The 25,293-nt window shown below is 50.4% G+C and overlaps 1 protein-coding gene across 2 annotated transcripts in view; it reads right to left on the bottom strand.

The window, feature by feature from the left end:
* Positions 1-307: 307 nt before the first annotated feature.
* The window catches only part of LOC129837345 (acetylcholinesterase collagenic tail peptide-like), a 30,775-nt gene continuing 5,789 nt past the window's right edge, over positions 308-25,293 (bottom strand). The window contains exons 4-16 of one of the 2 annotated variants that reach the window (XM_055903441.1): positions 18,568-18,612; positions 18,367-18,393; positions 7,213-7,284; positions 6,659-6,721; positions 6,534-6,560; positions 6,272-6,352; positions 5,912-5,992; positions 5,119-5,215; positions 3,907-4,043; positions 3,654-3,773; positions 3,382-3,523; positions 3,003-3,105; positions 308-2,860 (exon numbers count right to left, since the gene is read on the bottom strand). In XM_055903441.1, coding sequence (XP_055759416.1) covers positions 2,791-2,860; positions 3,003-3,105; positions 3,382-3,523; positions 3,654-3,773; positions 3,907-4,043; positions 5,119-5,215; positions 5,912-5,992; positions 6,272-6,352; positions 6,534-6,560; positions 6,659-6,721; positions 7,213-7,284; positions 18,367-18,393; positions 18,568-18,612 — 1,065 coding nt within the window. In that variant the 3' untranslated portion in view covers positions 308-2,790. The remainder of the gene's footprint in view (positions 2,861-3,002; positions 3,106-3,381; positions 3,524-3,653; positions 3,774-3,906; positions 4,044-5,118; positions 5,216-5,911; positions 5,993-6,271; positions 6,353-6,533; positions 6,561-6,658; positions 6,722-7,212; positions 7,285-18,366; positions 18,394-18,567; positions 18,613-25,293) is intronic. The other variant, XM_055903442.1, reaches the window with a different exon arrangement.

Below are 25,293 nucleotides of genomic sequence, written 5' to 3' on the forward strand. Positions count from 1 at the left end.
TCCACTGCTGTGCAGTGTGTTCTCTTCCTTCCTGAGAGAACGTCAACAGAATTTCCGGAACTGTCAGTCTGCTCCCCACCACACACCAACCATCCAATCACTGTCAACGACCGAGGAGACTCCTCTACTCAGGGATGCTGACAAACCTCTGACTCCCAGCCCCATGTCAGACCAACCAGATGCCCTGACACTAACTAGAGAGTATTGACTCTGGTCAAAAATGTGTATGCAACCAATTTTTTACATTTGATTTGAGCATTTAATGTGAGTTTCTAGGCTGAGTAAATAGCTTGTAACAGTCAACAGCTTCCATTTTCTCATCTTTATTTTGTTCTCAATAATGCATGACTGTGTCAAACATGTCTGTGTCAAACATGTGTTAATTATGAAATCAGAGGAGTTGTGAAATGCTGATATGCGAGCGCATTGACCACCACCAAGCGTTGTGTCATGTTACCACATGCTACCAGTGTACCTACAGCATACAGTACACTCATATTAGCCAAACAAATGGATATTTAATGTGTTTATACACGGTGCAATGGATAATACAGTTATACCTGTCATATAAAAGTTGACATAATATTCAGTCATTACAGTTATACAGTTACATTAACAAGAACCATCAATATTTCTTTAAAAGCATATACCTTGTCGAGAGTTGACTAATATTTACTTACAGCATGTAGGCTTCATTCACAGCCTCCTTTGGCAAATGGGTTGCATTTTCAACTTGTAAGTTACAGTACCACTAACATGCAGATGTAACATTTAGAACAGTCTTGAAATTACATATTTTCATACATCCACTTTTACATGAGCAACAATATTTTCCTAAGTGTGGGTGAGGTTAAAGGTTGGCCTCCGTTGGCACGGCGACCTATAGCTTGTGGTAAAGAACAGCTTATCCTGAAATGTTATCTTAAACTACTGAGGGAATACAGGAAGTAATGCAGACTATAGTGTTCAGTTCTCCACTGAGTGGTGCAGTAGTTCTGCTCCAGTTATTTAAGCAGGCGGGCTGGAGGTATCAAGAGGAGTACTGCTATAAATACCAGACAGAAAGATGTCCAGAGCTGATGCACCGTAGACTGTCATAAGGTTTCCCACCCTAACTATCGGAATTCACTTCCCACCAAATAGCAGCTAAAAACGCTTCCTGTTCTGCAATGAGGAAATGATTTAAGAACATGTAGTAGTAGCAGTCATAATAACAGTTTGCCAGCCTTCACGTGTCATTTCTCCCTGCAGACAGTAGTTCACTGGTCCTCCTCTTTACCTAGAGGACTGATGGCATGAGTCATCAACGTGTACAGTAAGCACTTCTGAGTGAGAAGAGGGATAGTGTAACAGTCAGTGTGCAGCACAGACTGGGTGGTCTCATCTGTGTTCTACAGTGGATATGAGGGAGGATTTCTCTGAAAACCGCAAGCTACATTTTGTTAGTGGTTCCTGAGTTAAACCGTGGAAATGTCAATCTAAACTAAAGCAAAGCTGACCTTGTCCACAATGTCCAGATTCTGAACGGCCCTCTTCAACTACAGTACAGTGCCATCAAAAGCTAATAGAGCTCACGGGCCTGGCTGTCCAAATGGCACACTATCCCCTATATAGTGCACTACTTTTAACCAGGGCCCATTGGACTCTAGTCAAAAGTAGTGCACTACATAGGGAATAGGGTGTCATTTGGTACAAGTCCACTGTTCAGTTCTACCAGAAGGTGAGGGTTCCCGGTCTATCAGCTTGGCTGCTATTTCCACAGGCAGCCATCTTGGCTAAATGCTACTACTGTACAGTACATAGCTTTACTGTTCTTCTGAAGAGGATCTGACCAAGGCTTAAGATCTGCCTCTTCAGGACAGACTGACCAAGGCTTAAGATCTGCCAAATTCAGTACAGACTGACCAAGGCTTAAGATCTGCCAAATTCAGTACAGACTGACCAAGGCTTAAGATCTGCCGAATTCAGTACAGACTGACCAAGGTTTAAGATCTGCCTCTTCAGTACAGACTGACCAAGGCTCTCAGAATCCTCCTGAATACTGTATTATTATAACATGCCCCTCCTGTCCTGATTAGTAAAATTATGATATACAATATACTCCCTACGTACAATTGGAGACGTATACCTACTATATATACACAGTACGAAGCTCATGACAACGATAGTAAGTATTGTGATTGGTTAAATGCCCAGGTAGTGACATCTGTAGCCATGGTCACACAGCAATTTCAGCCTCATGCAACTGCTACAGTACATGACGTCATTGACGTTGCAGTAAAATACACAGCACCCTGCTTCTGATTGTTCAGACCTGGTTCTCTTTTCTTTAACAGTGCTACGTCGAGGTAAATATGGCTTCCGGCTCCACCCACGAGTCGCTCACTTTATCAGAGCTTTCCCATTGGCTGTCTCTCACTTCCTGGCTGTCTCTCATTTGACCGCCTCTCATTCAGCGGCTGGTCCTATCAGGTGGGCAGAACCTCTTCAGTCTTGGGTTGAGTTTTATTTAAGACAAAGTGAAATTGTCCAGTGCGAATGGATGAGGGGGCGTTTTACTGGCCCCGGCCCCCCTCCTCGGGAGCTACATGGCTTCAGCAGCGATACAACAGAGTTAGTGTGTGTAGTTTTAGTTATTTTGTCAGGTTTAGTCCAGTTTGTCAACACTTCCTTTTTGAGTCTCTTGTTTGCAGTGTTGTTGTTGATCTTTTTTTTTGCATTACCGTCATCCTGTTCAGTACCAAAGCAAACAAGACAAGAAGCATCCCACTGCTGTGTCCAGGTTCCTCCTCATGTGAAATACTTGCAGTTTGTAGAGTCAATGACACAGTACGGAGTGCATCTGAGACGACCATAAGACCTGGGAATCAAGGAGAATTAGAACCCTCTGTCAACTAATCATGACAAAAGCAGACAGTTACTGCTTGATAGGGAACACAAAGTTACATACAGTAAGATATGGAAAGCAGACAAGAATGGATCAAGCCAGTCAGCCTACTAACCCTGGGAGATATGAGTTGCATGTCTGATAGCCAAAGTCCTTTCCATCACATTCCTCGGCACCGTCATAGCGATAACCATCTCCACAGTAAGCATGTTTACACTCTGAGGAGGAAGAGAGGGGGAGAGAGAAACAAAGGGAGAGAAAAACAGAGACACACGTAGAGAGACAGACACAGAGAGACAGATAGAGATCAATAGCCATCCAAACCAGACCGGTGCTTCTGTATGTCATCAATAGCATTATCATTTAACAAGTTCATTTATTCAAATCAACTTCCCATGCGGTAATCCAACCGACAACACCAGGATTCAACAAACGGAACCATCAGCAGAACCAAATCACGAATCTGGTTCATCCACTCTGATAACGTGACTTACTGACGCAGCCGTCGGTGACAATCCTATTCCCGTCGTCACATTCCTCCCCGTTGGGAATCTGAACGATCCCGTCGCCACAGTAACCCTCCTGTTCCGGAGCATTCTCCGTAGACTGGAAAGGCGTCAGCTGGAAGAAAGAAGTCTTTTACAGAGATTAGAAACTAAAACTAAGAAAATGAAATAAAACTGTAACTTAAAGATGAACCTTGCCAGGCAATACTGTAAGCACTTAGACATATCCCGTTTAGAAGATAGCGTATCAAGTGAGGTACCTGAATGGGCAGCCATCCGTTGGTGTCTTTGAAGTAAAGCGATCTCTGGTCTTTCCGGAAGGCTAGGGCATTGTCTGTATGAAGACCATCTAGTTCTTCTTGATTGTTTACCACAAATATCTGTACGAGAAACAACAAAAGAAACATCTGGGTGAGACACAAAGACTAATTTGGCCTATTAAGTGCCTTAGCTGAGGCAAGTTTCTGATTGGCAGTAAATGTTGATCATGTGTTAGTTGTGTTGCGTGCTCACCGCTGGCACTTTGGCGTAGTCGCTCCTGGAACTATGTTCATCAAACTGTGGACTCTTAACACTAATGGAGTTACAGCTGCAAGGTCCAGGAAGACCTGGTAGCCCCCTCTCACCTTTCGTTCCAACCACGTAGAGTCCTGAACAAGAAATAAACATTTAGATTATATATTATCAATGCAGGCATATGTACAAAAAGTGATGTACACATGACACCATCTCTATATCACAGAGAACCACATTCAGAGACAGCCATGAGCGAGGTCACAGGGACTATATGTTATAAATACCTCAATTGAATTGCACTATCCTGGCCCCCTCGTCTATCTATCAAGTTGGTAAAGCAATCAACTTAATTTGTGCAGACACCTGAACAAGACACCGGCTGTAACAGTTTAATTACATGGTGACATAATGTTTGTAAATATGTAAGAAGCTTCTTGGCCCACTATGAATTCGTTTTAAGGACATGATGTCATGGCTTTAGCATCCGTCCCATCCCAGTCACCCCCGCCACCCCCCTCATGGTATCTGTTTCACCTCAGGAGGGGGGGAGAGGGGCGGTGATCAGGTTCCTCTGAACCTAAATAAGCTCTCTGGTGTTACCTCCTGCTGTGTTTTAATGTCTGCTTCCTTTCACTGATGCTGACACGGGAGGCTGCCTGCCTGAAGCTTCTCACACCCATCCCTGAAGCTTCTCAGACCCATACCTGAAGCTTCTCACACCCATACCTGAAGCTTCTCACACCCATCCCTGGAGCTTCTCACACCCATCCCTGAAGCTTCTCACACCCATCCCTGAAGCTTCTCAGACCTATACCTGAAGCTTCTCAGACCCATCCCTGAAGCTTCTCAGACCCATCCCTGAAGCTTCTCACACTGACAGGACCCCATATTAAACCTCAAAATGTACTTTCCAGTGAGATTCTCCATTGGGCATTTCTTTTAATTACAGGACAAGGTTTAATAATCTAGGTCTGAGAAACTAGCCTTCAGAGTCCAGAAAATGGGCAGAGCCTCCAACAAAGAACAAACCAATAACTCTAAATCTGACTCGATGTTCTTCCCTAGAATTCATCCAGCTACACACTCAGCCTGCATATACACAGACTGGCAACAGATTAGCATGTTAGCCCAGCCACACTCCCTAGCCCTACAGCGGTCTCTAAAGAAGCGAAGCTCAGATGGGAGAGCCTATGTAGGTGGAGTCCTTACCTGAGGCTGGGAGACCTGGGGGACCAGGGTGGCCTGGGGGCCCCTGAGGACCTGCTGGACCTAGAGGGCCGATAATCCCATTGTCGCCCTTCCCTCCCTGATTAATCAGACAAGATAAACACCACATGTAAAAACATCAACTGACAAACATATGGTAAACCTTCAGTGGTCAAAACATGTCACCACATCATAGTGATTTGAAGTTATAGTATGTTGCTCAAAGAGGGCGGCAGGGTAGCATAGTGGTTAGAGCGTTGGACTAGTAATCGAAAGGTTGCTAGATCAAATCCCCGAGCTGACAAGGTAAAAATCTGTCGTTCTGCCCCTGAACAAGGCAGTTAACCCACTGTTTCTAGGCCGTCATTGAAAATAAGAATTTGTTCTTAACTGACTTGCCTAGTTAAATAAAGGTTAAAAAAAATAAAAGATCGGAATAACTTTTTTAAACACAGCTTCTAACAGCATATGATATTATATCATTAAGATCCAAGTAAGATCCTAATACAGTACCTCTCACCTGTTTAATACAGCTTCTAACAGCATATGATATTAGATCATTAAGATCCAAGTAAGATCCTAATACAGTATCTCTCTTACCTGTTTACTAATCAAGTATATCTCTCACCTGTGTACTAATCTAGTATATCTCTCACCTGTGTACTAATCAAATATATCTCTCACCTGCTTACTAATCAAGTATCTCTCTCACCTGTTTACTAATCAAGTATATCTCTCACCTGTTTACTAATCAAGTATATCTCTCACCTGTTTAATAATAAGATATATCTTTCACCTGTTTGCCCCTCTTCCCTGGTCTGCCCGTCGGTCCTCTATTCCCTGAGATTCCAGGTTCTCCCTTTGGACCCATTTCACCCTGAGGACATAAACCACAGCACTCCATCAACAACATATTCCGGTACATCATATAAATAACTGTGGTCCAATTTAGAATTGTGTTCTTGAGTTATTATGGAGGGCCAGTTGATTCTGCTTTTATCCTGTTGTTCAATGAACCTCCAATACACGTCACCCTACAATGACCTCCTCCTGCTCCTCCTGCTCCTCCTCCTTCTCCCCTTCCTTCACATCAACCCCAGCAGCGGATAAACATCAGATAATGTCTAGATCAAGAGATTACAGATGTATGTCTCACTTTCTGTCCAAGCATTCCAGGGAAGCCCATTGTGCCCTTGTCTCCCTTCATCCCGCTCTCACTACGGTCACCACGGGAACCCTGATGAGACAGACAGGAGACAAAACAACTGTAAACAAAACATCCATAAACAGGAGACCTGATCAGGCAGATACACTAAAAACACACACATGTTGTTGAACCAACCCAGAGGAACTAAAATATGGTTTGTAATGTAATAGAATAAAAGAAAGCAGTCAAAAGCATCAGCCTCATCACCCACCTTTTCTCCTTTGTATCCAGGTAAACCCTAGGAAGGAAGATCAGAAGTCTGAAGTATAGAAATTATGAATAACATTATGGTTGAAATCAGACAATTTTCTTGGTGAAAGATGAAGGGTCACAGACCTTAGGTCCAAGAGGTCCTCTTGCTCCAGGTATTCCCATCAATCCACCATCTCCCTTCTCCCCCTGCCAGACACACACACATACACACACGGCTCTCCTTATTTAGACAACACAGTCTTCATCTACCTTGACAAATAATATCATACAGACGTGGTATCTTAATTTGATCACTCTGTTGTCACAGAGAATTTTCCTGCACCGTAGGAAATTCAAATGAGCCTCATGATTGACATAAATTCACTGAAAATCCACAGTTCTCTTTCTCTTACTCGATCTCACTCCTAATATATAGCCTGCTGTAGCCTATCAAAACTACAGTCCTTTCTCATTAGAAATTATCACTTAAAAAAAATAATCAAATCCTCCTGCTGCAAGATTATTTTACTCCTGCGACGAAACTGGTCAAATTAAGATCTAACACCTGTAGGTACAGGAACACACATACCATCTTATCTTATTACATAATTTGTTTTCTATCATTTTTTCCCACCATACTATGGTACGGTATAATAATCATATTGACATATGGGCACCATGAAATAGGACTTACTCACCTTGGGCCCATTTGGTCCTGGCCACCCGGCTGGTCCCTGGCGCCCCGTGAGACCTGGAGGACCCGTCCGACCCTAATGGGCCACAACAGCATTTCTTTAGCACAGGGTTCCCAAATTGTTTTTTGCATGGGGGACCCCTTTTGTGATAGCAAATTCATCAGCGAACACCTCATAATATCAGAACACAAGTCCTACTTCAGAGTGGACTATAAATAGCATACAAGCAGTTTTACTATGACTTCAGGTCTTGGGCCCCGGGAAATACATCTTTAAAGGCCCCCCTATTAGCATCAGAGAAGAAAAGCTCATTACTTGTAATTCTACACATGTTTCCTTTGTGCATAGAGGCCCTTTTGCCACTTTAAAGCTAACTTCTTGCAATTCTAGCACCAGTGTAAATTTCGGCAACAATAACTATGACAAAAAATACTTGACGACTTATTTTTCCTGACTAAAGCTATGATAACGAGACGCCCTGGGAAGAAAACGATAACTGTAACAAATTAGTTTTCATTTTAGTTGACACAAATGTGACCAGATGAGAATTCCACATGAGACTAATGAATATTTAATTTGACATGAAGCTCCTTTTCATCTGTTTTGTCCAATCAGAAGAATGCAGAATATTTCATGCAACCCTCTCATTGGCAGAGTTGACATCTTTCAGTTGTGCGATCTGATTGAGCTGATCTGTCCGTCTCTCCCACAAAGCTCCCAGGTGGTCTCTTCAGTCCATCTTTTGAACTGATGTGAAGCCAGGACACTTCACTTGTAACTAATCTTAACTAGAAACAATCATGTTTATTCTCTCTCTTACTTTCATGTAGAATATTTTTACTTTGATATCATCAGAAGCTCTATTTTCCTAAAACAATAATATTTCTGGAAAGCTAAAATTCTCCCCTTCAATGAAACAATTGTTATTTACCCCTTCAAAAGTCATGATGGGGAGAAAATCAGAGCTGTACATTTGATTTACCTGCAGTTAAGCCTTTATGGTTAATTATGGCTGGCTTTGGTTACAATCTGCCACAATATCAATGTAGCCAGCTAAATTATACGAGGGGATAGTAGGCCTAGTGGGACAAGGCTACCTGAATGTAATCTACACCTCGATTAGGTTGATATAAGCCAGTCGCATTCCGCTTCGCTCCACAGGTAGTATTACCATTTCATTTTCATTTTCATTTTCATTACAGTACAACGGTTTGATTTGTTTGATCTTAGCTAGCTACATAGCCGTCTTTGTATCAAACATAATTGTGTAGTTATTGAGGTTCGCTAGCCAGCTATTTTCGTCCTAACGTAACGCAACGTAGCCAACACTGCTAGCTAGCCAGCTAGCCACCGAATAGCAGCATTGTAGAAGCGAGTGCATTACAACGGAACGACTTGATTAGTGTAGTGTTAGCTGGCTACACAGTTGTCTTTGCTATCTTTGATTTGTTTGATCTTAGCTTGCTACTTAGCTGGCTACATAGCCGTCTTTGTATCAAAGATAATTGTGTAGTTATTGAGGTTCGCTGAGGTTCGCTAGCCAGGTATTCTCGTCCTAACGTAACGTAACGTAACGTAGTCAACCCTGCTAGCTAGCCAGCTAGCCACCGATTAGCAGCACTGTAGAAACGATTACATTACAACGGAACGACTTGATTAGTGTAGTGTTAGCTAGCTACATAGTTTTCTTTGCTATCTTTGTATCTAAGATAATTGTGTAGCTTTGAGTAATTATCGGTTAGCTAGCCAGCTATTTTCGCCTGCCGCGCTGCCGTCCTCCTACCTAGCCAACACTGCTAGCTAACACTGCTAGCTAGCCAACTTATACCGAATAGCAGCACTGTAGAAACTTACATTACAACGGAACGACTTGATTAGCGTAGTGTTAGCTAGTTGTCTTTGCTGTCCTTGTATCCAAGATAATTGTGTAGTTTAGAGAAATTTAGAGAAAGTGTCGAGGTTACCTAGCCAGCTTCACTTTCAACAACGCAGCCACTGCTAGCCAGCCTACTTCACCAGCCAGCAGTACTATATCATTTTAGTCAATAAGATCTTTTATTTTATTTTTTTGCAACGTAAGCTTAACTTTCTGAACATTCGAGACGTGTAGTCCACTTGTCATTCTAATCTCCTTTGCATTAGCGTAGCCTCTTCTGTAGCCTGTCAACTATGTGTCTGTCTATCCCTGTTCTCTCCTCTCTGCACAGACCATACAAACGCTGCACACCGCGTGGCCGCGGCCACCCTAACCTGGTAGTCCCAGCCCGCACGACCCACGTGGAGTTCCAGGTCTCCGGTAGCCTCTGGAACTGCCGATCTGCGGCCAACAAGGCAGAGCTCATCTCAGCCTATGCGTCCCTCCAGTCCCTCGACTTCTTGGCACTGACGGAAACATGGCTCACCACAGATAACACTGCTACTCCTACTGCTCTCTCTTCGTCTGCCCACGTGTTCTCGCACACCCCGAGAGCTTCTGGTCAGCGGGGTGGTGGCACCGGGATCCTCATCTCTCCCAAGTGGTCATTCTCTCTTTCTCCCCTTACCCATCTGTCTATCGCCTCCTTTGAATTCCATGCTGTCACAGTTACCAGCCCTTTCAAGCTTAACATCCTTATCATTTATCGCCCTCCAGGTTCCCTTGGAGAGTTCATCAATGAGCTTGATGCCTTGATAAGCTCCTTTCCTGAGGACGGCTCACCTCTCACAGTTCTGGGTGACTTTAACCTCCCCACGTCTACCTTTGACTCATTCCTCTCTGCCTCCTTCTTTCCACTCCTCTCCTCTTTTGACCTCACCCTCTCACCTTCCCCCCCTACTCACAAGGCAGGCAATACGCTTGACCTCATCTTTACTAGATGCTGTTCTTCCACTAACCTCATTGCAACTCCCCTCCAAGTCTCCGACCACTACCTTGTATCCTTTTCCCTCTCGCTCTCATCCAACACTTCCCACACTGCCCCTACTCGGATGGTATCGCGTCGTCCCAACCTTCGCTCTCTCTCCCCCGCTACTCTCTCCTCTTCCATCCTATCATCTCTTCCCTCTGCCCAAACCTTCTCCAACCTATCTCCTGATTCTGCCTCCTCAACCCTCCTCTCCTCCCTTTCTGCATCCTTTGACTCTCTATGTCCCCTATCCTCCAGGCCGGCTCGGTCCTCCCCTCCCGCTCCGTGGCTCGACGACTCATTGCGAGCTCACGGAACAGGGCTCCGGGCAGCCGAGCGGAAATGGAGGAAAACTCGCCTCCCTGCGGACCTGGCATCCTTTCACTCCCTCCTCTCTACATTTTCCTCTTCTGTCTCTGCTGCTAAAGCCACTTTCTACCACTCTAAATTCCAAGCATCTGCCTCTAACCCTAGGAAGCTCTTTGCCACCTTCTCCTCCCTCCTGAATCCTCCTCCCCCTCCCCCCCCCCTCCTCCCTCTCTGCAGACGACTTCGTCAACCATTTCGAAAAGAAGGTCGGCGACATCCGATCCTCGTTTGCTAAGTCAAACGACACCGCTGGTTCTGATCACACTGCCCTACCCTGTGCTCTGACCTCTTTCTCCCCTCTCTCTCCAGATGAAATCTCGCGTCTTGTGACGGCCGGCCGCCCAACAACCTGCCCGCTTGACCCTATCCCCTCCTCTCTTCTCCAGACCATTTCCGGAGACCTTCTCCCTTACCTCACCTCGCTCATCAACTCATCCTTGACCGCTGGCTACGTCCCTTCCGTCTTCAAGAGAGCGAGAGTTGCACCCCTTCTGAAAAAACCTACACTCGATCCCTCCGATGTCAACAACTACAGACCAGTATCCCTTCTTTCTTTTCTCTCCAAAACTCTTGAACGTGCCGTCCTTGGCCAGCTCTCCTGCTATCTCTCTCAGAATGACCTTCTTGATCCAAATCAGTCAGGTTTCAAGACTAGTCACTCAACTGAGACTGCTCTTCTCTGTATCACGGAGGCGCTCCGCACTGCTAAAGCTAACTCTCTCTCCTCTGCTCTCATCCTTCTAGACCTATCGGCTGCCTTCGATACTGTGAATCATCAGATCCTCCTCTCCACCCTCTCCGAGTTGGGCATCTCCGGCGCGGCCCACGCTTGGATTGCGTCCTACCTGACAGGTCGCTCCTACCAGGTGGCGTGGCGAGAATCTGTCTCCTCACCACGCGCTCTCACCACTGGTGTCCCCCAGGGCTCTGTTCTAGGCCCTCTCCTATTCTCGCTATACACCAAGTCACTTGGCTCTGTCATAACCTCACATGGTCTCTCCTATCATTGCTATGCAGACGACACTCAATTAATCTTCTCCTTTCCCCCTTCTGATGACCAGGTGGCGAATCGCATCTCTGCATGTCTGGCAGACATATCAGTGTGGATGACGGATCACCACCTCAAGCTGAACCTCGGCAAGACGGAGCTGCTCTTCCTCCCGGGGAAGGACTGCCCGTTCCATGATCTCGCCATCACGGTTGACAACTCCATTGTGTCCTCCTCCCAGAGCGCTAAGAACCTTGGCGTGATCCTGGACAACACCCTGTCGTTCTCAACTAACATCAAGGCGGTGGCCCGCTCCTGTAGGTTCATGCTCTACAACATCCGCAGAGTACGACCCTGCCTCACACAGGAAGCGGCGCAGGTCCTAATCCAGGCACTTGTCATCTCCCGTCTGGATTACTGCAACTCGCTGTTGGCTGGGCTCCCTGCCTGTGCCATTAAACCCCTACAACTCATCCAGAACGCCGCAGCCCGTCTGGTGTTCAACCTTCCCAAGTTCTCTCACGTCACCCCGCTCCTCCGCTCTCTCCACTGGCTTCCAGTTGAAGCTCGCATCCGCTACAAGACCATGGTGCTTGCCTACGGAGCTGTGAGGGGAACGGCACCTCAGTACCTTCAGGCTCTGATCAGGCCCTACACCCAAACAAGGGCACTGCGTTCATCCACCTCTGGCCTGCTCGCCTCCCTACCACTGAGGAAGTACAGTTCCCGCTCAGCCCAGTCAAAACTGTTCGCTGCTCTGGCACCCCAATGGTGGAACAAACTCCCTCACGACGCCAGGACAGCGGAGTCAATCACCACCTTCCGGAGACACCTGAAACCCCACCTCTTCAAGGAATACCTAGGATAGGATAAAGCAATCCTTCTGCCCCCCCCCCCCCCCTTAAAAGATTTAGATGCACTATTGTAAAGTGGCTGTTCCACTGGATGTCATAAGGTGAATGCACCAATTTGTAAGTCGCTCTGGATAAGAACGTCTGCTAAATGACTTAAATGTAAATGTAAATGTAATGATATACACTGAGCGTACGATACATTAGGAACACCTTCCTAATATTGAGTTGCACCCCCCCTTTTTTCCCTCTTAACAGCCTCAATTCGTCAGGGCATGGAGTCTACAAGGTGTAGAAAGCGTTCCACAGGGATGCTGGCCCATGTTGACGCCATTACTTCCCACTGTTGTGTCAAGTTGCTGGATGTCCTTTGGGGGAGTGGACCATTCTTGAAACACACAGGAAACTGTTGAGCGTGAAAAAGCCAGTTGTATTGCAGTTCTTGACACAAACTGGTGCGCCTGGCACCTACTACAATACCCCATTCAAAGGCACTTAAATCTTTTGTCTTGCCCATTTACCCTCTGAATGGCACACATACACAATCCATGTCTCAATTGTCTCAAGGCTTAAAAATCCTTCTTTAACCTGTTTCCTCCCCTTCATCTACACTGATTGAAGTGGATTTAACAAATGACATCAATAAGGGTTCATCACCTGGTCAGTCTATGTTATGGAAAGAACATTCTTCAAACAAAAGCATAGTATTCTTTCACTGTAATAGCAACTGTAAATTGGACAGTGCAGTTAGATTAACAAGAATTTCAAGTTTTCTGCCAATATCAGATATGTCTATGTCCTGGGAAATGTTCTTGTTACTTATAACCTCATGCTAATCGCATTAGCCTACGTTAGCTCACCCTTCCCGAGGGGGACCCACCAATCCTGTAGAGGTTATGGAAAGAGCATAATGTTTTTCTGTAATGTTTTGTCCACTCAGTGTAAATTCTTATTATGTTGTTTGAGTGTCATTTGTAAATAGCCTAGACTTTCTCATTCAGAACCTCTGACAAGAGGAATGGATGTGGCTTGGTGAACATGACCACATGAGCAGCTGCCTCTCACCGATGTGACAGCTCTAACAGAGTTACACCTCTGACACTGCCAAAACATCAGCTATGCGGGTGTCAGCTATCGCCTGATCTGATTAAATCTAGGTCTAAGACTAAAACAGCTGACCAAATTAGTTCTACCCATTTTGCCATGGACACAGAGAAAATGTTGCAGTTTTTGGCTTAAATTACAGCGCCATTATGTTCAAAACAACATTTTGGGGAATACAAGACGAATTTAGTTAAACAAATGTATAATTGATGGAGAACTGTGGATACCTACAGTGGGGAGAACAAGTATTTGATACACTGCCCGATTTTGCAGGTTTTCCTACTTACAAAGCATGTAGAGGTCTGTAATTTTTTATCATAGGTACACTTCAACTGTGAGAGACGGAATCTAAAACAAAAATCCAGAAAATCACATTGTATGATTTTTATGTAATTAATTTGCATTTTGCTGCATGACATAAGTATTTGATCACCTACCAACCAGTAAGAATTCCGGCTCTCACAGACCTGTTAGTTTTTCTTTAAGAAGCCCTCCTGTTCTCCACTCATTACCTGTATTAACTGCACCTGTTTGAACTCGTTACCTGTATAAAATACACCTGTCCATACACTCAATCAAACAGACTCCAACCTCTCCACAATGGCCAAGACCAGAGAGCTGTGTAAGGACATCAGGGCTAAATTGTAGACATGCACAAGGCTGGGATGGGCTACAGGACAATATGCAAGCAGCTTGGTGAGAAGGCAACAACTGTTGGCGCAATTATTAGAAAATGGAAGAAGTTCAAGATGACGGTCAATCACCCTCGGTCTGGGGCTCCATGCAAGATCTCACCTCGTGGGGCATTAATGATCATGAGGAAGGTGAGGGATCAGCCCAGAACTACACGGCAGGACCTGGTCAATGACCTGAAGAGAGCTGGGACCACAGTCTCAAAGAAAACCATTAGTAACACACTACGCCGTCATGGATTAAAATCCTGCAGCGCACGCAAGGCCCCCCTGCTCAAGCCAGCGCATGTCCAGGCCCGTCTGAAGTTTGCCAATCACCATCTGGATGATCCAGAGGAGGAATGGGAGAAGGTCATGTGGTCTGATGAGACAAAAATAGAGCTTTTTGGTCTAAACTCCACTTGCCGTGTTTGGAGGAAGAAGGATGAGTACAACCCCAAGAACACCATCCCAACCGTGAAGCACGGAGGTGGAAACATCATTATTTGGGGATGCTTTTCTGCAAAGGGGACAGGACGACTGCACCGTATTGAGGGGAGAATGGATGGGGCCATGTATCGCGAGATCTTGGCCAACAACCTCCTTCCCTCAGTAAGAGCATTGAAGATGGGTCGTGGCTGGGTCTTCCAGCATGACAACGACCCGAAACACACAGCCAGGGCAACTAAGGAGTGGCTCCGTAAGAAGCATCTCAAGGTCCTGGAATGGCCTAGCCAGTCTCCAGACCTGAACCCAATAGAAAATCTTTGGAGGGAGCTGAAAGTCCGTATTGCCCAGCGACAGCCCCGAAACCTGAAGGATCTGGAGGTCTGTATGGAGGAGTGGGCCAAAATCCCTGCTGCAGTGTGTGCAAACCTGCTCAAGAACTACAGGAAACGTATGATCTCTGTAATTGCAAACAAAGGTTTCTGTATCAAATATTAAGTTCTGCTTTTCTGATGTATCAAATACTTATGTCATACAATAAAATTCAAATTAATTACTTAAAAATCATACAATGTGATTTTATGGATTATTTTAGATTCCGTCTCTCACAGTTGAAGTGTACCTATGATAAAAATTACAGACCTCTACATGCTTTGTAGGTAGGAAAACCTGCAAAATCGGCAGTGTATCAAATACTTGTTCTCCCCACTATATATACCCATGAACCTCCCAGTCCCCGGCTCTAAATCTAAGATTTAACAGAAATTGTGGTTGAATAATACATTGTATTGTATTGCACCCTCTAGTCTAAGCACTTTTCACAGATCCCTTCTGCAAAATGTGTTTAACCGGTTGTTGCCAGCAATATTAATTGAAAAACATTTTATTAAATTAATGTATTATTATTGTTAAAAAAATAAGAATCATGCCGCAGACTCCCTGCAGTACCTCCACTTTGGGAATGCCTGATTTAGCAGACTCCCTGCAGTACCTCCACTTTGGGAATGCCTGATTTAGCAGACTCCCTGCAGTACCTCCACTTTGGGAATGCCTGATTTAGCAGACTCCCTGCAGTACCTCCACTTTGGGAATGCCTGATTTAGCAGACTCCCTGCAGTACCTCCACTTTGGGAATGTCTGATTTAGCAGACTCCCTGCAGTACCTCCACTTTGGGAACGCCTGATTTAGCAGACTTTTTACAGTTATCACAGTACCACAGGAGGTTGGTGGCACCTCAATTGGGGAGGACGGACTCGTGGTAATGGTTGGAGCGGACTTTGTGGAATGGTATCAATTACATCAAACACACGGTTTCCATGGTTTCCAGGTGTTTGATGCCATTCCATTTGTGCCGTTCCGGATGTTATTATGAGCCGTCCTCCCCTCTGCAGCCTCGTGTGTACGGTACATAGGGTGTGTGTGGGAATAGCTGAGCCATATCAGAACCGTTAGAACACTACTTTAACCAGACCACAAGTTCTGAACTGACTAGAAAACACAGGGCATAAAGACGGCCATATAGAAACAATGACCAGCTGACCTAGCATCATTTAAAAAAGCATTATTGAATGAATCAGCAGCTATCCATGTAAGCTGTGTAGTGTACAGTATCATATGTCCATGTGTAATATCATAGAAGTAACATACAGCAGGAGTTACAAACATGGCTGTTCTGAATAGTTAGAGAATTCCATAAGCCGGCCAGGATGTTGACATGACAACCTGTGTTCTGTTTTTACCCTGGTCCGCCATGTGGAGAGAGAGAAGGACTTTAACAAGGTCTGTCACTCTGTCCTCTTTAATTAAATGATAGGCCGTATATATAGAACAGGACGGCCCTCTGCTTGTGGGAAATAAAATGATTTATGGTCTGGCTCGAGCACTAAGCTAAATTGCACTGCAATGCTGCTGCTGTACACAGCCAGCCCTGCAGCTCAGACAGAGCAGGGCAGTGACTGATGGGCCCTGGCCAAAAGCAGTGAACTATAAAGGGAATAGGGTGCCATTTGGGACGCAGGTTGAAGCTCTCCCAACGGAACTGTTTTAATACATAACTGCAGCCACCAATTGATTAGGACCACACTTCTCTTCTGACAGGTCTCACTCCTCCCCTGTCCCTCCGACAATCATCTATTTTCTATGCTATACATCTCTATGTGAAGGTGCTGTAACGCTGCACCCTCCTGAACAGGGCCCAGTGAAGCTGGATAGGTTTCAGGAGCTAACAGGGTGACTATATGTTCCTCATCTGTTGGGGATGGGGTGGGAGGTTCATCCACTCTCCTCTCCAACTCAGCAGAATGATTCTATCCATCTTCTACCTCAGCGGCTCTCTCTGTATCCTAGCTGTCCTGGCATCATGTCCAGGTTGTGCTGTTTGTCTTTCTCTCTCTGTATCCTAGCTGTCCTGGCATCGTGTCCAGGTTGTGCTGCTTGTCTTTCTCTCTCTGTATCCTAGCTGTCCTGGCATCGTGTCCAGGTTGTGCTGCTTGTCTTTCTCTCTCTGTATCCTAGCTGTCCTGGCATCGTGTCCAGGTTGTGCTGCTTGTCTTTCTCTCTCTGTATCCTAGCTGTCCTGGCATCGTGTCCAGGTTGTGCTGCTTGTCTTTCTCTCTCTGTATCCTAGCTGTCCTGGCATCGTGTCCAGGTTGTGCTGCTTGTCTTTCTCTCTCTGTATCCTAGCTGTCCTGGCATCGTGTCCAGGTTGTGCTGCTTGTCTTTCTCTCTCTGTATCCTAGCTGTCCTGGCATCGTGTCCAGGTTGTGCTGCTTGTCTTTCTCTCTCTGTATCCTAGCTGTCCTGGCATCGTGTCCAGGTTGTGCTGCTTGTCTTTCTCTCTCTGTGTCCTAGCTGTCCTGGCATCGTGTCCAGGTTGTGCTGCTTGTCTTTCTCTCTCTGTATCCTAGCTGTCCTGGCATCATGTCCAGGTTGTGCTGCTTGTCTTTCTCTCTCTGTATCCTAGCTGTCCTGGCATCATGTCCAGGTTGTGCTGCTTGTCTTTCTCTCTCTGTGTCCTAGCTGTCCTGGCATCGTGTCCAGGTTGTGCTGCTTGTCTTTCTCTCCCTGTGTCCTAGCTGTCCTGGCATCGTGTCCAGGTTGTGCTGTTTGTCTTTCTCTCTCTGTATCCTAGCTGTCCTGGCATCGTGTCCAGGTTGTGCTGCTTGTCTTTCTCTCTCTGTATCCTAGCTGTCCTGGCATCATGTCCAGGTTGTGCTGCTTGTCTTTCTCTCTCTGTGTCCTAGCTGTCCTGGCATCGTGTCCAGGTTGTGCTGCTTGTCTTTCTCTCTCTGTATCCTAGCTGTCCTGGCATCGTGTCCAGGGTGTGCTGCTTGTCTTTCTCTCTCTGTATCCTAGCTGTCCTGGCATCGTGTCCAGGTTGTGCTGCTTGTCTTTCTCTCTCTGTATCCTAGCTGTCCTGGCATCGTGTCCAGGTTGTGCTGCTTGTCTTTCTCTCTCTGTATCCTAGCTGTCCTGGCATCGTGTCCAGGTTGTGCTGCTTGTCTTTCTCTCTCTGTATCCTAGCTGTCCTGGCATCGTGTCCAGGTTGTGCTGCTTGTCTTTCTCTCTCTGTATCCTAGCTGTCCTGGCATCGTGTCCAGGTTGTGCTGCTTGTCTTTCTCTGAATTTCATAATGCTCATAACCAGGCAGCGGGGGGACAGGCAGGCAGCGGGGGGACAGGCGGGCAGCGGGGGGGACAGGCGGGCAGCGGGGGGGACAGGCGGGCGGCAGGCGGCGGGGACGTGAGTTACAGCCCACCAGACAGACTGAGGAGGGACTGGATCTCATTTTTCAGCAAATCCACTTAGCAGAGCTAATAGAATGATCAATGGGTGCTCTCACCTTTTGTCCAGGTCGTCCCAGTTCTCCCTGGCAACAAGTTCGTTGGATGGAGGTGGAGAGAGAGAGAGAGAGAGAGAGACAGAGAGAGAGAGATATAACTGCTGCTATTTTATACAAGGCCTTTCCGCTTCGTATAATGGTAGTTTTCAATCATTCACTAAACATCTAATGTAAAAAAAACTGTTTATAAATGACACTTACCTTTTCACCTTTTGGTCCCTTCAGACCTGGTAGACCAGCTGGACCCTGTAGAAGGTCAACAATAATCAGATATCTAACCAATCGGAACATGGGCTTTTTCTGTCTTTATGCCATCAACTGATTATTTACAATCCCAGTAATATTCTAAGTATTATTTCCCTTCACAGTGTCATTTCAATGAGCAGGTACAGGATCCATACTGACACCAAATGTGTTTGTTGTAGTGCCATACTGTATAGGCTAAATTGTGTATGAATACAGATGTGAAAAACATATCGGAAGAGTCTACCAATCCTGCTCTCCTCTCCCTGATAGAATGCCATCTAGGCAAGCGGCCATTTATAGGACTCTGGAATTACTATAGGATCTGCTGCATTACAACACCACCACCACCACCCACCCAAACTCCATCCACCCTCCTCACAGCAACACCACCACCCACCCAAACTCCCTCCACCCTCCCCACAGCAACACCACCACCCACCCAAACTCCTTCCACACAGCAGCACCACCACCCACCCACACACACGGCAAAAACACCACCACCCTCCACACACCAACACCACCACCCTCCACACGGCAACACCACCACCCTCCACACGGCAACACCACCACCACCCTCCACATGGCAACACCACCACCACCCACCACACGGCAACACCACCACCACCCACCACATGGCAACACCACCACCACCCTCCACACGGCAACACCACCACCACCCACCACATGGCAACACCACCACCACCCTCCACACGGCAACCACCACCACCCTCCACACGGCAACACCACCACCACACTCCACACGGCAACACCACCACCACCCTAAACACGGCAACACCACCACCACCCTAAACACGGCAACACCACCACCACCCTAAACACGGCAACACCACCACCACCCTAAACACGGCAACACCACCACCCTCCACACGGCAACACCACCACCCTCCACACGGCAACACCACCACCACCCTAAACACGGCAACACCACCACCACCCTAAACACGGCAACACCACCACCACCCTCCACACGGCAACACCACCACCACCCTCCACACGGCAACACCACCACCCTCCACACGGCAACACCACCACCACCCTAAACACGGCAACACCACCACCCACCCTCCACACGGCAACACCACCACCCTCCCTCCACACGGCAACACCACCACCACCCTCCACACGGCAACACCACCACCACCCTCCACACGGCAACACCACCACCCACAATTCACACGGCAACACCACCACCACCCTAAACACGGCAACACCACCACCCTCCACACGGCAACACCACCACCACCCTCCACACGGCAACACCACCACCACCCTAAACACGGCAACACCACCACCCACCCTCCACCCGGCAACACCACCACCACCCTCCACCCGGCAACACCACCACCACCCTCCACACGGCAACACCACCACCACCCTAAACACGGCAACACCACCACCCTCCACACGGCAACACCACCACCACCCTCCACACGGCAACACCACCACCACCCACCACATGGCAACACCACCACCACCCTCCACACGGCAACCACCACCACCCTCCACACGGCAACACCACCACCACACTCCACACGGCAACACCACCACCACCCTAAACACGGCAACACCACCACCACCCTAAACACGGCAACACCACCACCACCCTAAACACGGCAACACCACCACCACCCTAAACACGGCAACACCACCACCCACCCTCCACACGGCAACACCACCACCACCCTAAACACGGCAACACCACCACCACCCTCCACACGGCAACACCACCACCCACCCTCCACACGGCAACACCACCACCACCCTCCACACGGCAACACCACCACCCTCCCTCCACACGGCAACACCACCACCACCCTCCACACGGCAACACCACCACCACCCTCCACACGGCAACACCACCACCCACAATTCACACGGCAACACCACCACCACCCTAAACACGGCAACACCACCACCCTCCACACGGCAACACCACCACCACCCTCCACACGGCAACACCACCACCACCCTAAACACGGCAACACCACCACCCACCCTCCACCCGGCAACACCACCACCACCCTCCACACGGCAACACCACCACCACCCTAAACACGGCAACACCACCACCCTCCACACGGCAACACCACCACCACCCTCCACACGGCAACACCACCACCACCCTAAACACGGCAACACCACCACCACCCTCCACCCGGCAACACCACCACCCTCCACACGGCAACACCACCACCCACCCTCCACCCGGCAACACCACCACCCACCCTCCACACGGCAACACCACCACCACCCACCACACGGCAACACCACCACCACCCACCACATGGCAACACCACCACCACCCTCCACACGGCAACACCACCACCCTCCACACGGCAACACCACCACCACCCTACACACGGCAACACCACCACCACCCACCACATGGCAACACCACCACCACCCTCCACACGGCAACCACCACCACCCTCCACACGGCAACACCACCACCCACCCTCCACACGGCAACACCACCACCACCCTCCACACGGCAACACCACCACCCTCCACACGGCAACACCACCACCACCCTCCACACGGCAACACCACCACCACCCTAAACACGGCAACACCACCACCCTCCACACGGCAACACCACCACCACCCTCCACACGGCAACACCACCACCACCCTAAACACGGCAACACCACCACCCTCCACACGGCAACACCACCACCACCCTCCACACGGCAACACCACCACCACCCTAAACACGGCAACACCACCACCCTCCACACGGCAACACCACCACCACCCTCCACACGGCAACACCACCACCACCCTAAACACGGCAACACCACCACCCACCCTCCACCCGGCAACACAACCACCACCCTCCACACGGCAACACCACCACCACCCTAAACACGGCAACACCACCACCCTCCACACGGCAACACCACCACCACCCTCCACACGGCAACACCACCACCACCCTAAACACGGCAACACCACCTCCACCCGGCAACACCACCACCCTCCACACGGCAACACCACCACCACCCTAAACACGGCAACACCACCACCACCCTCCACACGGCAACACCACCACCCTCCACACGGCAACACCACCACCACCACCCTAAACACGGCAACACCACCACCACCCTCCACCCGGCAACACCACCACCCACCCTCCACACGGCAACACCACCACCCTCCACACGGCAACACCACCACCACCACCCTAAACACGGCAACACCACCACCCACCCTCCACACGGCAACACCACCACCACCACCCTCCACACGGCAACACCACCACCACCACCCTCCACACGGCAACACCACCACCACCACCCTCCACACAGCAACACCACCACCACCACCCACAATTCACACGGCAACACCACCACCCACAATTCACACGGCAACACCACCACCACCCTCCACACGGCAACACCACCACCACCCTCCACACGGCAACACCACCACCACCCTCCACACGGCAACACCACCACCACCCTCCACACGGCAACACCACCACCACCCTCCACACGACAACACCACCACCACCACCCTCCACACGGCAACACCACCACCACCCTCCACACGGCAACACCACCACCACCACCCTCCACACGGCAACACCACCACCACCACCCTCCACACGGCAACACCACCACCACCACCCTCCACACGGCAACACCACCACCACCACCCTCCACACGGCAACACCACCACCACCACCCTCCACACGGCAACACCACCACCACCACCCTCCACACAGCAACACCACCACCACCACCCACAATTCACACGGCAACACCACCACCCACAATTCACACGGCAACACCACCACCACCACCCTCCACACAGCAACACCACCACCACCACCCTCCCTCCACACGGCAACACCACCACCACCCTCCACACGACAACACCACCACCACCACCCTCCACACGGCAACACCACCACCACCCTCCACACGGCAACACCACCACCACCCTCCACACGGCAACACCACCACCACCCTCCACACGACAACACCACCACCACCACCCTCCACACGGCAACACCACCACCACCACCCTCCACACGGCAACACCACCACCACCACCCTCCACACGGCAACACCACCCCCACCACCCTCCACACGGCAACACCACCCCCACCACCCTCCACACGGCAACACCACCACCACCACCCTCCACACGGCAACACCACCACCACCACCCTCCACACGGCAACACCACCACCACCCTCCACATGGCAACACCACCACCACCACCCTCCACACGGCAACACCACCACCACCACCCTCCACACGGCAACACCACCACCACCACCCTCCGCACGGCAACACCACCACCACCCTCCACACGGCAACACCACCACCACCCTCCACACGGCAACACCACCACACGGCAACACCACCAACACCACCCTCCACACCGCAACACCACCACCACCCTCCACACGGCAACACCACCACCACCACCACCCTCCACACCGCAACACCACCACCCTCCACAAGGCAACCACCACCACCACCACCCTCCACACCGCAACACCACCACCCTCCACAAGGCAACACCACCACCACCACCCTCCACACCGCAACACCACCACCCTCCACAAGGCAACACCACCACCACCACCCTCCACACCGCAACACCACCACCACCCTCCACACGGCAACACCACCACCACCACCCTCCACACCGCAACACCACCACCCTCCACAAGGCAACACCACCACCACCACCCTCCACACGGCAACACCACCACCACCACCACCCTCCACACGGCAACACCACCACCCTCCACAAGGCAACACCACCACCACCACCACCCTCCACACGGCAACACCACCACCCTCCACACGGCAACACCACCACCCTCCACACGGCAACACCACCACCACCACCCTCCACACAGCAACACCACCACCACCACCCTCCCTCCACACGGCAACACCACCACCCTCCCTCCACACGGCAACACCACCACCCTCCCTCCACACGGCAACACCACCACCCTCCCTCCACACGGCAACACCACCACCACCACCCTCCCTCCACACGGCAACACCACCACCCTCCCTCCACACGGCAACACCACCACCCTCCCTCCACACGGCAACACCACCACCCTCCCTCCACACGGCAACACCACCACCCTCCCTCCACACGGCAACACCACCACCCACCCTCCACACGGCAACACCACCACCCACCCTCCACACGGCAACACCACCACCCTCCCTCCACACGGCAACACCACCACCCTCCCTCCACACGGCAACACCACCACCCTCCCTCCACACGGCAACACCACCACCCTCCCTCCACACGGCAACACCACCACCACCACCACCACCCTCCACGCGGCAACACCACCACCCTCCACGCGGCAACACCACCACCCTCCACGCGGCAACACCACCACCCTCCACGCGGCAACACCCTCCACGCGGCAACACCACCACCCTCCACGCGGCAACACCACCACCACCACCCTCCACACGGCAACACCACCACCACCACCACCCTCCACACGGCAACACCACCACCACCACCACCACCCTCCACACGGCAACACCACCACCACCACCACCCTCCACACGGCAACACCACCACCACCACCACCCTCCACACGGCAACACCACCACCACCACCCTCCACACGGCAACACCACCACCACCCTCCACACACCAACACCACCACCCTCCACACGGCAACACCACCACCACCCTCCACACGGCAACCACCACCACCCTCCACACGGCAACCACCACCACCACCCTCCACACGGCACCACCACCACCACCCTCCACACGGCACCACCACCACCACCCTCCTCCACACGGCAACACCACCACCACCCTCCACACGGCAACACCACCACCACCCTCCACACGGCAACACCACCACCACCCTCCACACGGCAACACCACCACCACCCACCCTCCACACGGCAACACCACCCCCACCCTCCTCCACACGGCAACACCACCACCCTCCACACGGCAACACCACCACCACCACCCTCCACACGGCAACACCACCACCACCCACCCTCCACACGGCAACACCACCACCACCACCCTCCACACGGCAACACCACCACCACCCTCCACACGGCAACACCACCACCACCACCCTCCACACGGCAACACCACCACCCTCCCTCCACACGGCAACACCACCACCACCCTCCACACGGCAACACCACCACCACCCTCCACCCGGCAACACCACCACCACCCTCCTCCACACGGCAACACCACCACCCTCCACACGGCAACACCACCACCACCCTCCACACGGCAACACCACCACCACCCTCCACACGGCAACACCACCACCCTCCCTCCACACGGCAACACCACCACCCTCCCTCCACACGGCAACACCACCACCCACCCTCCACATGGCAACACCACCACCCACCCTCCACACGGCAACACCACCACCCTCCACACGGCAACACCACCACCCTCCACACGGCAACACCACCACCACCCTCCACACGGCAACACCACCACCACCCTCCACACGGCAACACCACCACCCTCCACACGGCAACACCACCACCACCCTCCACACGTCAACACCACCACCACCCTTCACACGGCAACACCACCACCCTCCACACGGCAACACCACCACCCTCCACACGGCAACACCACCACCACCCTCCACATGGCAACACCA

The sequence above is a fragment of the Salvelinus fontinalis genome, chromosome 38, assembly GCF_029448725.1.
Source record: "Salvelinus fontinalis isolate EN_2023a chromosome 38, ASM2944872v1, whole genome shotgun sequence".
NCBI classification, from domain to species: Eukaryota; Metazoa; Chordata; class Actinopteri; order Salmoniformes; family Salmonidae; genus Salvelinus; species Salvelinus fontinalis.